Source organism: Pocillopora verrucosa, chromosome 5 (genome assembly GCF_036669915.1).
Source record: "Pocillopora verrucosa isolate sample1 chromosome 5, ASM3666991v2, whole genome shotgun sequence".
NCBI lineage: Eukaryota > Metazoa > Cnidaria > Anthozoa > Scleractinia > Pocilloporidae > Pocillopora > Pocillopora verrucosa.
Genome location: NC_089316.1, coordinates 28622397 through 28638464, shown reverse-complemented (window position 1 = coordinate 28638464; position 16068 = coordinate 28622397). Strand labels below are relative to the sequence as shown.

The following is a 16068-nucleotide window of genomic DNA, read 5'->3' as shown; positions in this document are numbered from 1 at the left end:
ACTATGTCACGTAATGTCTTAAAGCATACTGAGCGTGACAGGAATCGTGATCTAAGTCACAACTATCTTAGTGTGAGGCATATAGTAACGGTAATTGGTTTCTACACGATGTACAAAGCAAGAATTTAAGTGCTTTAGCTTTATAGGTTAAAAAAATTAAAATAAGAGAATTGTGCAGACCATTATCTTACTTTTTATCCTCCTCTTGATATTTATTCAAATAATAATAATAGCCACTCTCAGTCTCAATCACTTTCCACTGAGCTTGTGGAAAGATGATAACCTCAGAAATTCTTTAAAAGAAGAAAGGAAAGCTTACCACAGATAGTTCTTTTGTGCAGTATCAGAACAAATCTGGTCTAATTTGTACATGGTGATTGTTCCTGGTAGGCTAACCTAATATAAATCAGTTGTGAAAATTTCTTGAACCTGTTGTCTTATGAATGTTTGACTCAATTTTACCTCACTAACCTAAACTGGATAAAGAGAAACTTGAGACTTGTTTGTTCTCCTTTTGAGGTGTGCATTTAAATTTAGAAGTCATCATAGGCTTGAACTACAGGTTTATAGGAAATTGCATGTGCATGTGCATGTGCATGTGTTTTAAACATATAAAACCAGAATAATGACTACTTTCAATGACTTTACTATGCAGTGCCATACAGGTACAGGCAGGTGTTGTAAAAAAAGTTTGCCCAGCTTTTTCATTAGCCTAGGACACATTTCTTTTTCTAAGAATCTTGTGTATCTGGCCTATGCTGAATTCTAATTTGTCAAACAAATTTTATCTTCTTTTGAATGTTCTTAGATCTCCTTGTATCATTTTTTAAAAAAGTATAGTCAAATTGAAGTTTTGTGCACAGGCTTTGCATCAAATTTATGAAATAAAATGTTGTATGTATCCTTCTGAAAACTAGTTTATCAGAATAAGAATGAGTTATTAGGCACAAGTGTGGCTTTCACGATGATAGTTTTTCAGGGTTGAAAAACGTCACTGCCTCCTTAAATCCTCAGTTCCTTTGCCCTGACAGCCCAACCTCATCAAAACATTGGCAACAGGAGCGATTAGCAAATTAATGATACCAACAAGAAAGCCTATTCCCACTTACACCCCCTCAATCCTGTTAGCTTATTACATACCCCCTTTGGACAAGCACGTATTCAAGGGGATTAATTGCGCAACACACCTTCTGGTACCAGGCATAAGGGGTTTCGTGTTTAATTTTGCGTCAGTTTTTCACTTTGAGCGTTCACCAGAGATTGTGTACTGTTTCGTTTCTTTTCCACCCTGGGTGATTTTGTGTGATGTCATAGGGTGGCAGAGAGGTTTATTAGGCATATCATTGGCTTTTGTTCACTGTTGGTTAATAAACTTAACTGTTCACTGTTGGTTAATAAACTTCTCTCTGCGCCAAAAAGCGAATTGTGTTTTATTTGTGTCAGAGGGCGTAGTTAGGGAATTTGGGATATATGTGACAAATTTTCCATTTCCCTGACTGATTACTTTGTAATGCTGTTTACAAGTTGTAGAAAATGGTTGGGTTGAAATGTATTGAATAAGAAGAATTGCCAGTAGATAGTCAAATGAAAACCTTAAAATAAAATATAAACCATAAAATTTATCGTTGTGTTTCATGTTTACATGATGCAACAAGTCCACTTACCAGTAAATACAATTATTTGCAAGCACGAGGAAACACCATCTAAAACTTTTCAATCTATTTAATATAGCCAATAACAATAGCAACTTAACTTTTAAACTAGAGAGAAAAACTTGATTGATGTTTAGAATCGAATTGTAAAAATGAAAATGAAATCCAGGTATTACATGTATCTCAGCAAAGGTTACTACATTAAATCACAGAACAAAAACTAATAAAGACGCCATGTATCATTGTTCCAGCCAGAGGAAAATCATGAAACAGCCAAAAGAGGAAAAGTTTTGAAAAAATTACAGGTTCAAACACGAGTTGAAAATTACTCTTCTTTTCAATTTTTACACTGAACTGATGAGGTTGAAACGGTTGGGAGAAACAGTGGGGCAAGTAGTGATACCTGGCAACTTCAAGAGAAGATATAACAGAAGCTCATACGATTTTGGAGTATTGTTTTAAAGACTCACTGTTCACACCCGTACATTTTTCAATCGACCAGCGAAGTAGTTTACCGTCGTTTCTTTCAATTTTGGCTCATTCTCCTAAACCAAAATTACCAGTCACGATCAATAGAATATAATTTCAACTGATGCTGACATCGAACACTTCATCTGAAGAAGAAAAGATTTCCTATCTTGGAAAATTTGCTCAAAAACATCAGGAACAACAGTGAAGGTTGTCAACTACTTGAAGATACCGCTGACTAGCTCGCGTGTTGATCGTTTTGCAAGTTGTGAGAACGACGTCCCCAGCTTTCAGACCTCGTCAATTCTTCCCTCCCCTCCACACCCCCAGACTGGTCCCTAAATCTCCTTGAAGTAAAAATCTTCTACAACTAGTGCTAAAGAGCTTTGTTACAGTTTTTATCATAATGAAGAGCTAGAAAATAAACTAACAAGAGCTCCGCTTTTAGGCTTGGCTAAATCTATATATTACTTCTGACATAAAGCATTTGGACTACTCTTATCGCATTACACTTACAGTGTGAGTTTTCCCATACTGTTTTCTGGCTTGAAAAGCAATTTGATTGACTCATGTTGTGTCTATTAAACTTGGCAAGATAAGTATCCGAGACGTAGGTGGATGGAATTTTAAGCCGAAAACCATCAATCTAGCAAAAGACGGCTCCAGCAACAGACCCACCATGAACTCCAGAGAAGCGCCTGTTGAATCCTTGTGTGTTGATGTGGATAGTGGTAACTGGACTGCAGTGATAAAGCGCGTTAAAACTGGACTGTTGTGATAAAACGCGGTAAGCTGGGTTTAACTTTGTTTGACATTACAAGGACTTTCTAACTACACGGACATAGTCATTCAATTTAGAAGATGAAGTATGAGCTTTGAGTTAGGATGGTAAAGAATGCTATTTAGTAACTATTACTAACATTCATATGATGTTTCCTAGACTGTGAAGGACAAGGATTTTGTGCAACTTACATAGCTAATAAACTAAGTTGAACTAAAAAGCATTTCAAACTTTTTCGGCTTTTAACTCTGCCGTTTTCCGAGTTAAAGGTCCATGTGTTCTTCAAAAGGTTATAAGGTATTCAGGGTAACACTGATTATCAAAGAAAACAACAAAGATGCTGGGGCTTGATCGGTTATCTACCACAGAATCGTAAAGAATTTCAGGTTTCCATGGATGTTTTGGTGGAGGCACAATCATTGAAGGGTTTCCAACACAATACTGCCCCACGAGAACCTTGGCAAGGTACATGTGGCGCCCTCCACAACCACCACCCGAAGCGTATCCAAAAGAGTATTGAGCGTCTCTCGCGAAATAAACACCACGTCCATAGGCCGTGCCTGAAAAAAAAAGGATGCTCAAGTTAGAGAAAACCTATCAGCAAAATCATACATTCGGTGATTTGTTATAAAAGAGGCGATTGTATTCTCCTTTTATTACCATATTTGGTTGCAAAGAGTACTTCAGCCAGAGCTCATGCAACGTCTGACAGGTAGACAAATATTTGAATAGAGTTGTGGCCAAAACACCACTAGTTTAAACGAAAAAAAATGCTTCAACCCTTTAAACCCTAAGGGTGACTAGTATCTAATTTCTCCCTACAATAACAATCCTAGATCACACATTAAGGTCATGAGAATAAGAAAATGGTCACCAGGGAAGGGAACCTTTCGTTTAGCAAACAAATTCTCTGTTTCAGCACCTTGGGAAATGTTTAAAGAACAGTGTGGAGAATACGCATACTGATGTTAGGGTGTAAAGGTTTAACTACTTGGGACCAATCGCTCGAAAATATTGCTTTAATGCTCCTTTTTCTCACGCGAAGCTTTCGAAAGTAATAATCCCAGCAGTATGTGGAAGGCCTGCCACATATTGGCCACTTGAATACCTTGCTCATCATAGAGTCTGTAGCTCAATGGTAGAGCGTTGGAACGAGGAAATCCGAAGGCCTGAGGATCGATTTCTCGTAAGTACGAGATGATAAAACGTTTCCTCTATTTAAAATTTCAGTGACTTACCATGATCCCCACAGGAGCTTCTATTGAATCCTTGTGTGTTAATATGGATGATATTTTTAGCATCAGTCCCATGAAACAACTGTCTTTCATTATTTCCTTCCGTATCTTTGTCCATTATCTGTTTTCTTACCATGTAAGACTGATACAGATGAGGATTCTGTACGCGTTCAATCTTCTGAATATTTAACTCACCGGCTGTGGCTTGAAACTTACGTACGACATCTTGATACTCAGAAGATCCGGGGTGCAATTTTACTTTATGAAAAGTAGAGTCATGCTCGGGCATTGGTGCCCAGTGCCTTGGTAGAGCAATTCCTACAGAAAGGACAAAAATATTAGAATGTGGAAATGAAAAGCCATCGACTGAGGTTAAATTTCAACATCCAAGTACATGTTTCAAGTAAGACACAAACGAGATCAACCAGGAAGCTTATGAGAGACATTTTTGGACAGCTCTTCTGAATATCCCATACACGTACAACATGTTTATTACCTTAAACGTTCTCTGGGACATGAGATAGCTCTTAGTCCTTTGTTAAAGCTTATCGAATAAACCTCGTCAAAAGAGATGTATAACAACTAACCTTTATCAGCACCCTTCACGTCACGGTCTTTAGCTTTTTCTCTTAGGATATCTTTCTGCTTATCGGAAAGCTGACTGACGACATGACTTTCGACTTTTTCCATTGCACAAGCGTCAGAGAAACCTTTCCTTAAGGATTCCACGGCTTTTCTCACACTCACCTTATCTTTGCCAATCACAAAAATTCTTACAGAGTGTTCATGACCTTGGCTTGGTGCCTGCCTATGCCCGAGTCTTCTGGTTTGCCTAGCTGCTGCATTCCCTGAGTCACTGTCTTCTTCAATACCTCGCACTGGTTTTTTCTTCTGCTCTAGTAAAAAATCTTGCATCATAGAGGCCTGGAACACAACCACTCTTACTTTTTGAATATTTTTGCAGCGAGCACTGAATGTGTTTAGTGCTTTGAATGTCAGTTGGGCTGAGTCCGCTCCAGTCAAGCCGTATCCTCCTGTGCCAACACACGGAATTGAGATCGCTTGAAAGTTATTGGCGTCCGCAAGACGAAGACCCTCTCCCAAACATTGCAGGAGATGCTGCTTATCTGAAGAGCCTGGAATTATGTGAATAATAAAAGGCACTTGTAAATTACCTCCGCTGGTCATTATCGCTGTTCCAGGAGGCTGCTTTCCCAATTGGTTGCATTCTTGTTGCACTAGCGGACCACTTTGTCGTGCTATGGCTTTGCTTAGTTCTCCGGCGTTATTCATGTTCATGTCCGTGCTCAGAATATTCATGATAGCGTCAGTGCTGTTCTCGTGAGTCAAATCACCATTTATCACCTCGATATTGAAAGAGCTAGATAAGGTCATGCGCTGAGCCACGCCTATTCCACTACTAAAAGTCGTGGTGGCAGGATGGCCAATTTGTTTGGATTGCAGTTTGTCCATCTCTTGTTTGAAGGCGGTAGTTAATGCTTGATTTTGGTCAAACACGACAAATCGAATGTCCCACAAATGAGAACCAGGGTTGGTTCGGCAGAAATTGACTGTTTCTTCCAACATGATTCTCGAGGCTGCATTGCGTGGGAAGTGTAGGTTTCCAGTCCCAATGACAGGAAATGCAATGGAATTTGCTCCAAGCTTTTCGCCTGTTTGCAGACACTTTTGAACGATGGCCCTTAGCGTCTACAAAAGATGAAAAAGAAGTTGTTGAATGTGGTGGCAAGAGATAATCTAGTAAATCCTTTCATTCTTATGTGATCTGGTTTTGCTGTTATTCCCTACATTCAGGGTGTTACAGAACCTATCAAGAAAATTTTGAATAGCCACAACGTTAGAGTTGCTCAAAAACCTTTTTCAGACTTTCAGACGAGAATAACAAGATCATCATAAACCTTCCTAGATGTAATTCTTTCCAATAAAGCGGATCTGTTTACCCGTTCTGGAGTTGTCGATTTGGGGCTGAGTGATCTGAGTCAAGCCACATGCCGCGAAAACAATTAAATTTGGAAGCACAAAGTCGTTAAAAATTGCTGATTTCCAACAAGACTTGAGAGAAACAGAATGGTTATCGGAAGACAATTCTGTTGCAGCTGAAGCGAAATATTCACACTGATGTGAATCATTTAACAAAGTAATGAATAAACACATGCCCATCAAGTCCACGAGAGTCAGAAAGAGAGACGTACCGTACATGACTACGGAATGGAAGATGGCGATTAGGATGAAACGCAGGAGTGCAAAAAGATACAACAAGAACAAAACAGAGGAGAACCGGGGAATCATGAAAGTATGGCGCAATGAGGCCTCAAGCCTGAGGAGGATAGCCATTCAAGATTACCGGAGGCGAACATCTACAGAATCAAAAAAAAAATCCAAAGAAATTCTACAGGACTTTCATGCCTTTTCTCAACAACAAAATGGTAAAAGATAGAACGGAGATCACACCCAACATCCAGGGAACTCTATTACAAGGTCAATGATCAGTAGCCGAGCAATTTGCCGACCACTGTAGGTGAAAGCAGTTTTGATAAAAACTGCAAATAACCTCATACCAGAAGAATGCGATAGACACCCAAGCGTCCTCGCCATACGCAGTAGATGGAACTCTAACTCCTCTATCTTCAGGAAGATCACGAAAGAGAAAACTGCTTTAAGTCTCAAGAATTTAAATACCAACAAAGCCATTGGTTTTGACATGATACCGTCACACGCTTTAAAAATAGCGGCACAAGAACCTGCAGACTCCCTGACTAAAATTTTTAATCAATGTATCACAGAGAGGACATGGCCAAATATCTGGAAAAAGGAAGAATGGATCCCAGTTTTCAAGAAAGAGGACCCCCTGGAGAAGACCAACTATAGACCCATAACTGTATTGACAGTGGTTGACAAAATATGCGAGCAGCTTCTAAGTAAACAGACGTCAAAATATTTTGAAACGATTTTTGACCCCTTCATGTCAGCGTACCGTAAAATGTAAAGCTGTGAGACCACATTGGTTCGTTTGGTTGAAGACTGGAAACATACAATTGACCACGGTAAATCTGTCGGCGTACAACCAACTGATATGAGCAAGGCCTTTGATACGATGCATACCACCTTGCTGCTGGCTAAACTAAAGGCTTACGGCTTCTCGGAAGGGGCCTTATCACTGGTGCGCTCATTCTTTGAAGAACGCAAAGGAAGAACCAAATAAGGAACTGCGGTTAGTGAATGGAAAGAAATAAAAATGGCTGTCCCCAAGGATCTAATTTGGGTCCGTTACTCTGGAATATCTACCAGAATGACCTCTTTTACCTTAGTCGTGCGTCAAGTCTATCAATGTACGCCGACGACCATCAGCTTTATTTCGCGCATAGTAATGTCAAGAACCTAATGGGCACAATTAGGAGCGAAGGGGATCAAATGTCATCGTGGTACCAGGAAAATCACTCGGTGGGAAACACAAGCAAATACCAAGCCATGGTAATTGACAAGAAACACGAGCCTTCCCTAACATCTGTCGACATCAATGGCCACACTATCAATACTACTCAAGAACTTAAATTACTGGGCGTCACCACCGATAAAGAGCTGCACTTCTCTAAGAATATTTCCATAATTTGTAAAAAAGTAAACAAATTAAGAGGCGTTCTAATGAGACTCAGGAGACGCATCCCTACTGAGGCAGAACTGCGAATTTATAAAACAGCGATATAACCGCATCTGACCTATTGTAACCTTGCCTGGCACTTTTGTAAAGCAACGGACAAAAAGAAACTACAACGAATAAATGAAAGGAGACTTAGGGCGGTTATTTGTGACTGGAACCTCGCATACGAAGACTTACTGAAACGTGCCAATTTGTTCTCTCATGTTCTATAAAACATGCGACTGCAAGATATCGCCATTTTCATGTACAAAGTCAAGCACAGGCTGCTAATTTTGACTTAATTTAACTTAATTTACTTGTATTTTTATTGGGAGTGTCCCCGATTAGTCGGCCTCCGGGCTGCCTAGAAGTTTCAGACACTTAAATAAAGTTTATTGATTGATTGATTGTTACTTCTCGAATACATTCATTAAATCTTTAAACCAGAGTAGCAGCAAACCATGTCTGATTGTCCACCTGGTTGCCACGTGAACTTTAATGAGTAGCATCGAAGATGCTTGGGTTATGACCTCACGGACATTACCTTTGGAGTTGGGCCTCATTAATTCTTTTTTAATGGCGAAAACTTCACAGCTTAATTTGTTTTTTTTCCAGTAAGATCTTTGCTCTTACTAATTCTACAAAATTCTTAACCAGGATTTTCGTATAATATAAAAAAGTAAAAGTTACTGTATACAATAATCCTGTCGTTAAATATTTGATTTTATCATTCTCGAAGAATTCGGTGAGTAAGGCTTTCCGCCTAAGATTGCTTCAGCCTAATAAACATGACAAAATGTTTGAAGATAACCTACATCGGAAATAACTTCAAATCGAGCCTGAACAGTCTTCAGTTCCTCTATGCTACAAGTGAATAGATAAGCTCCACCAGTTGAGCATCCGATATCGTTTAGGCTTTCATCAAATCTAAACAAAAATACTCTTCGAGAGGTCCTTTCCCTCAAAAGTGAACTAATACTTAATTATGTACGCACACTTCACTGTTTCTTACCGGCTCCCCTTCACCATTGTTCCACTTACAACAGTTAGTGTGAATCACGTGACTGACCGAGGAATAACCACCTGAGACAGTGATGTCACCAACGTTGGGAGTTGCGGCCTGAGGACCACCGGCATTCATGATTGCTTGACCGCATGCTCCTACAGAACTGACAAGCACGTCAGCCTGAAATACGCAACCGTAATAGAATGTTAATGATTTATTAACTTCTCCAATACGGTGGACTGTTGACGTTATCACACGTGGCACTCTCAATACGAGAGAAGTTAAATAATGTAACCACAGTCTACGAGTACATGAGAGCTAAGTGAAGAACTAAAATCAATAAATATGCCAACAAGAACCTTTAAGTTATTTTCATGAACTATTTTCCTGGTGTGAAAAAACATTGTCAATCCTACCTTCTCTGCCTCTATGTTTCCAGGTTTCCACGATACTCTGTGCCTTTGGGCTATTACCAGGGTAGACGAGTCAGTTCCAGTAGTGGTAGCGTGGTCATCCTCAGCATCATCGTCACTGTCGCCTGAAGAAGTAAAGGCGTTGGAAACCGATTCGATGCGCAACTCCTCGTCTCTTCCTCGACCTACATTTTTCTGGACTTTTATGGCACAATCTTCATCTTTTTCCACCGATTTCATCAGCTGATCTCCTTTTCCACTGTCAAAGTATTTTCGGAGGCCTGGCTGTTTCACGTCAAAGTTTTCCGACTCAGTGGCATTTATCAGAGCGTCGATCTCCTTTCTCACATGTTTCAAACCCTCTCTTTTTCCAGAAATGATGAAATCATCATCGTCCTTTCCCTTTTTAATACTCACTTCAAAATCTTTTAGTTGATTTTCTATGGTACGTAACTCTTCTTGACGTAGCTCAAGAAAATACCTTCGCATAATATCAGACGTGCACACAAAACGTTCCTCCCTGATGCAATTGTTTTCAAGAAAGGTATTTAACTTCTTTATCACTTCGGCCACGTCATCATGGGACCCAGCTACGAATGTATCATTGCAGTTGTTCCTCCAGACACAGACAGCCGTTTGGTTCATCTCGTCACACAACTTCAGCCATTCAGATGACATCAACAAATGCTTGCTTTTCTCGTCTACTTGAACTTTCTCTTCCACCATCAACTTGTTCCCAAGCCTCGCCGCGTTGTGGTTCCAGGTGATTTCGCTCTTTTTTCCAGGTAGCGAATTGTTCAATTCAGCTTGGAATCCTGAGAAAGTGACGTATTCCATAACATCGGGATTCACAACTATGTGCAGCTGTTGTCCATTGGCGTCAGGTTTCTGACTCTTTTGAGATTCATTAGCCCCGGTTGTAGGTGCTGCTACGTCACTGGAATCCTCTGCGCCATAAACGTCTTGGTCCTCCAGAAACTCTCGGTAAGCTCTAATTGACAGCTGGGTTTGTTTAAACTCATGAGGTTGCACTTCATGTCTGTATAACACCCTTTCCAAATCTGTTGATTAAAGCAACTATGTGTCAGGAGTTTCCTTGAGGAGGTTATTTTGTCGTTTTAAGAACGCTTCATGACACTTTAACTGAAGAGAGACGCACAGATTAGGTACGATGGAGCTGTTGGGGCAGAGTAGATCGATCAATCAACCAATCGATCGATCAAATAATCAATCGATCAATCAACGGTCACTAATTTGTCTTTCTCTAAGTCTCATGTACAGCTCAACTTTTAATTCGGGGCAACCAATATTTGTCACTTATGTATGACGATCAGATTTCAATAATTCTTGCTAGAAGGAACTGCACTATACTTATATTTTAGAAATCAATAAGTTACAAACCTTTTGCGTCTTGAAACACAACCACAGCTCGACCACTTTTAGGAACATAGTAAACCTTCTCCAAAGGACCTCCACCGCTTCGAGGACTCTCAAAGTACTGTTTAATAAAATCATGAGTAATGTCTGAAAAGCCAGTGACAAGGATGCTTTTGCAAACCGGGACTTGTTCGATGGAAACCTTTGCATCATCCAGACTTCTTTCCTCGCATTTAGTCTTTATCTCCGTGAAATCTAAAGAAAGCAGATCACATTCTCAACAAATGTTTGTCTTGTGTGATCTCCACTTTTGGAGTCTTCCTGAAAGGAGCAACACTCATTGAATTACATGTACAGTTCACAAATAAATTGATAACTTTGATCTGAATTATTTTGATAGTTTGGAGAAGAAAATCGAAATGTGCAAAAATGGTGGGACACCTGAAATAAGGCATCTTTACTCTTCAGGTGCTTGTTAAGCATACAACATTTTTAATTACTGAAAAGTTAATTGTTAGTTTCATTGCTTGAAACAGAGAAGATTGATAACCAACTCTCTTGGCATTCTCAAGTACACAAGGTTAAAACTTCATTTTCCAAAAACGTTGGTGCTCTAAGGAGAATGTCATACTTATCTAAGTCAGTTCTAAAAGAAACATATTTTAAACAATTATTCCTAGTGTCACTTATGGCATACTAGCGTGGGGAAACTCCTCCCAACCATTACTTAACAGCCTAGATTATACTCATGCCCGCGCGATATTGTCTTCAGCAATTTTGTAATTATTAACCTGCTTGAACAATTAAAGGATTGAGCGGATTGATTGATTGATGAAACTGAGCCGGCGTGAGCTTTCATACCTGATACCTCGCTAACATATCAAAGAAGTATGATAGAGAAATTTCTGCTTATTCTCCAAACCTTTGATTTCATCAGCCATGGTGACCAAGGCTTTTCCATTCTTCAGCAGCTGTACGTCCTTAACCTCTTTCCCACCACTCTTAGCCTCGATAAAGTTCACCAGTCCGTCCCGAGAAGTTTTTTCACTCAGCCCTCGAATGAGTATTTTATTTCTTTCAAATTGAGACTGATCGGCAGGACTGGGGGCCGGGGTTTTACTGCTTACAGGCTCCCTCGAGGGTATTGGATAGTCCTGAGTTTCACGAGAATCTCTTCTATTTCTTTGTTTTGGTTGTCTTTGCATGAACCGAGGGTAATCTTTAGCACCTGAAAACTTATCGCTCTTCTGAAAATCTCCTAGAATTTGATGATGCTCCTGGAAAATGCCGCCCCGTCCACCACCTTGTCCGTTATACTCTGGCTTTGGTTTTAGTTGACGCCTTCGAACACCTTGACCTTCACGTTCAATCTGAGACTGGAAATTGCCTTCATCACCAAAGCGCCATTCCTTAGATCCATTACGCAAACTACCTCGATATTCTGCAGTTGGGTCCAGATGAAAGCCACCTCTTTGTCCTCGTTGGTTTCCACGTCCTCTCTGCGGCCTGAAGGCGTTTTGATGACCAAACCGCTGTCCTTGTTCGAAATAAAATTGATCATTCCTGGACACTTTGGTGTTGTTTGGACCCTGAAGAAACCTACCTCTGGGTCCTCCTCCCGGTCTTCCTCTTGTTTTGCTTCTTTGCCTTGAGTTGTGGCCTCGTTGAGGAAAACCTACGATTTTGAAGCACTTTGACTTAGAGATTTTTTAATTTTAGAAAAGGTGATGAAAAATAAAAGCAGTAAGTTAACGCTCGTACATGATTGCTGTAAGAGATCTCTCGACACTTTTTGCACTCATCCTCCAGAATAGTTACCATGAGCTTTACATCCAAAAGACCGAGGTATTTTAAAAGTTCTTTTGTAACAAGGTAATTTTGTGCCATCTTGTTCAGATGACCTGAGCAATAGTCGTTTTGCAGTCCAACAGGTATTTTCAACGAGATCCCAAGTTAAAATATTTAGGAAAATTTTAACGCCAATTTTCGTCATGCAAGACAATATGCCTTAACATCTCAACTGTCTGCTATTTACCTGGACCAACCGTAATTTACTCGCCAATCAGCAATTAAACCAAATGGTTGGAGAACGGAGCTATAGCCTAAGAGAAACACAACAACAACCTAATAGCTTTGTGATGCAATCAACGATTCACTATAGCTTCCGATTGGGAGAGATGTCATTAAAAAACTCTCACCCCACAAAGGGCTGTATTTCTATCGTTCATCTAGCATTGAACTCTCTCTAAAAATAGGAAAACTGTCGGTAAAAACATCCTAAAATTTGAGAACTCCTTCTGTGTTTTCCGTCGGTCTGGGATCTTTTCTTGAAGATAGGGCGCACATTGATTTCTTTCTCCTGCAATAATGGGAGAAATTCAACTAACCTCCTTGTTCTCGTGAACTTTCAGTTAAGACGACTAGTTTACGATCCATCCTCTGTTGCTGCTTTCCTAGTTGATCCATCTGGTCTTTCATTTCCTGAGTTGTTGTTTCTAGTTTCTCTATTGATTTCTTAACCTCCATATCGTTTCTATACCAAGTCAGCAATTCCTCCACATTTCTTCCATCCTCTTCTGTCAGGGGATCTGTCAAAAATGTATTGATCGCCTTCTGCCATTCCGTTTTCTTTTCAGGGCCGATGTGTCCCGCAATCCTAACAAGAGCCTCGCTTATCTCCTTCCATGAGGATGAAAACTCTGCATCTGATATCTCCATTTTCTGCGAAGCATGACCATAGATAGAGTTCCGATAGTATTTAATTCTCGCTAAATCTGCTTCCAAACTGTGATCTCCACTTGCTGGAAGTTCATCCCAGCCTGTCGCAGGTGGGATAAGCGTGAAAAGTATTCTGAGTAGTCTGAAGAGTAGAGTAACATCAAAGTCTTCTGACCTGCCATAAACCCCTGGCGAAGGGTACAGGCAGTCCCACAGTGGTTTGGAGAGCTTTGCTGCTTTAAGCCTATCTTTTGTCGTACAATCTCTCAGCAACTTTGGAAGATCATTTGGAGGACAAAACTTGTCAAAAATTTCCTTCAGTAGTGCAGTACCTCCAGTTATCAGCAGACGAGTCAAACGTTGGAAATTTGCTTTGCCGGCATTCGATCGAAGCAAATCATGAGGGTCTCGGGCGGTAGCCATTTCATTTATCCATAGGCAGCTGACCGAATTTACATGTCTCTGAAAGTAACAAACGGAACAGAAAACGATTTCAATTGTAGTTCAAATTACACCGAGGTCGCGCTCAGTCTCTCATACAAGACTTGTCAAAGTCAGTTAACCTCTTGTGCTAGATACAGAAAATACTGATGACGGTTATGTGCATCAAGAAACTCGATACAAACATATTGGGAAATAATTCTCATATGTCCTTTAGCAAACATATGGTATTTGACCACACGAAACAAGTCTGAAAAGGTGAGTGACTGAAAGAAAGAATTAACTTACAAAGAAACTACTAAAGATGAAAGAAAACTGAAAGAATGACTGAATTGTACATTTATTTTTGAAGGATTGATTGAATGAACAAACTAACGAATGAATAAATGAATTGATGAATGAATGAAAAAAATGGATACCACCTGCTTGGAATTAACATTAAATCTCTGCACTGAACTGGCAGAAGATAAAATATCTACTTAGCGATGTGAATTTGTTGTTAACTCTGCACGCCATTGGGTTCACTTTTCCATGAATGAAATGCAGTCTGATTCAAGTCCTTAGACGTCATGCGTGCTCTTTTCTTATTCTTGTTTTTTTTTTCTTAATATCTGTTCGGGACTCGTGTTCTTCAACAAATGTTGTCTCTAAGTCGTGAGTCGTTGAAAATGTATTACGTGAAGCGTGACAGGATGAGCGCCTGATGTCAATCGTCTAATGAGAAGTAGATACTTTCGGCGTCAAAACATTTGTATAGTAGCACATGTTTGAGAAAAAACTTCCCAAACCACACGTGTAAACAGTGGTGCGGACAGGAAGTTACCTTTATTTCAGCAACACAGTTTTGCCTGTTAAGTATTTAATTTCCCCTTTCTATGTCCACAAATGTTATTCAAATAAAATTCGTCACAAGCTATGGAGCATCAGTATACTTGGACTGAAGCTATGCAACCGACGAAGTACGGATAGAATTGAATCACTATTCTTCGCATTTATCCTATTAAAGGATTGCTTTGCAAACCTCAAATGACACATAATAACGATAAACAAGTTGGCGATGACACAAATATTTAATCAAGGTATAACAAATTACCAAGAAACTCGGAATCAAAGTGAAGTGTACGATTGCCAACACGAATTACGGCCGAGCTAGTTTACTCATGGTTCAGTAATTATCATTTCTTCGCAAACATCGGGCTTTTACATTTCATTAAATGCACAACAACCTGTTCATAGTACTGTCATGATACTTTACAAAATATGTCAACGGGATAGCATAAACATCACTCAGATATTAAAGTTTCCAAGCGATGAGAAAGGATCAAGATATTCCACTCTAATAGGTCATTTACTCTTCGATCTAATGGCTTCCTTGAATTTTGATTTCGCCCAGGATCAGTGACAAACTTCAGATTTACTTCGATATGAGAAGCAACGAGCTTTAACGAAAGTGAGATGTTTTCGAGGGATTACAAAGCTTCAAACTCTGACACAGATCGCGAAAGTCCTCCCTAATAACACCAGAATTACATTTTATGAATAACATAATCTTTGGAGGCAAGAAAAAATCCGCCTCTTGCATTAGAGAGAAGAGTATCAACACTTACACTGACGATTTCCTCGATGTCAAGCTAAATACTCCTCCGTGTTACGGCTTTTAAATCCAAAGTAATAGAATAGGAAAAATATCTTCTAACAGAGGAAACTAAGCAATCCAAAAGGAGCGTTCCGTAGTCGTTCAGCGTGAGTTGGCCATGAGTGCATAGCCAATTTGCCCATCCTCTCAGAATCACGGATCAGAACGAGGCTTACTTTCACTACATCACAAGCCTTAGTTAAACGGAATTTCAAATATTCGAAAACGCTGGTTGCTATGGTGTGACGTTATAAACCACTAGCGACTAAATACAGGAATGGCTCCGAACTGTGATTGGATGATAAAAATAGTAAAAGTTAAGAAGTTATATCTTAACTCGTTGCTCGTGAGTATTGTTAACCGCGTGTCTCGAAGCGGAACAATGAAATACCAATGTAAAAACACCAATGAGTCAAACAAGAATGGCTACTTACATAACGAAGAGAAGGCAGAGTCTATCTTGTTCAGCGAGGTCGTTCAGTGATATTCCGGCGATGAAAAAGTCATCCGCTGACAAGCTCCGCTGACAAAGCTCATTTAGTCAGTTTAGGCGGACGACCAGAGACTGGAGCCATTCGTGTATTTCACCGCAGACAGGAATGGCTCCAACTCATGCGTATATTAAATTTTTTTTCGTTCTGGCTAAATAATTTATACACTGAGATAAAAACTGAAAGAGCGAT

The 16068-nt window shown here is 39.8% G+C and overlaps 1 protein-coding gene across 1 annotated transcript; it reads right to left on the bottom strand.

Annotated features, from left to right (window-relative positions):
• Window positions 1-1824: 1824 nt before the first annotated feature.
• LOC131791345 (uncharacterized) lies at window positions 1825-15515 on the bottom strand. The gene is made up of 9 exons (XM_066167057.1): window positions 15357-15515; window positions 12978-13770; window positions 11513-12265; window positions 10615-10845; window positions 9217-10274; window positions 8807-8980; window positions 4724-5846; window positions 4140-4454; window positions 1825-3461 (listed from the first exon to the last, which is right to left on the bottom strand). The coding sequence occupies exons 2-9, from the start codon at window positions 13729-13731 to the stop codon at window positions 3184-3186; spliced, it is 4686 nt and encodes a 1561-aa protein (XP_066023154.1). The 5' UTR covers window positions 13732-13770; window positions 15357-15515; the 3' UTR covers window positions 1825-3183.
• Between the last annotated feature and the right edge of the window lie 553 nt (window positions 15516-16068).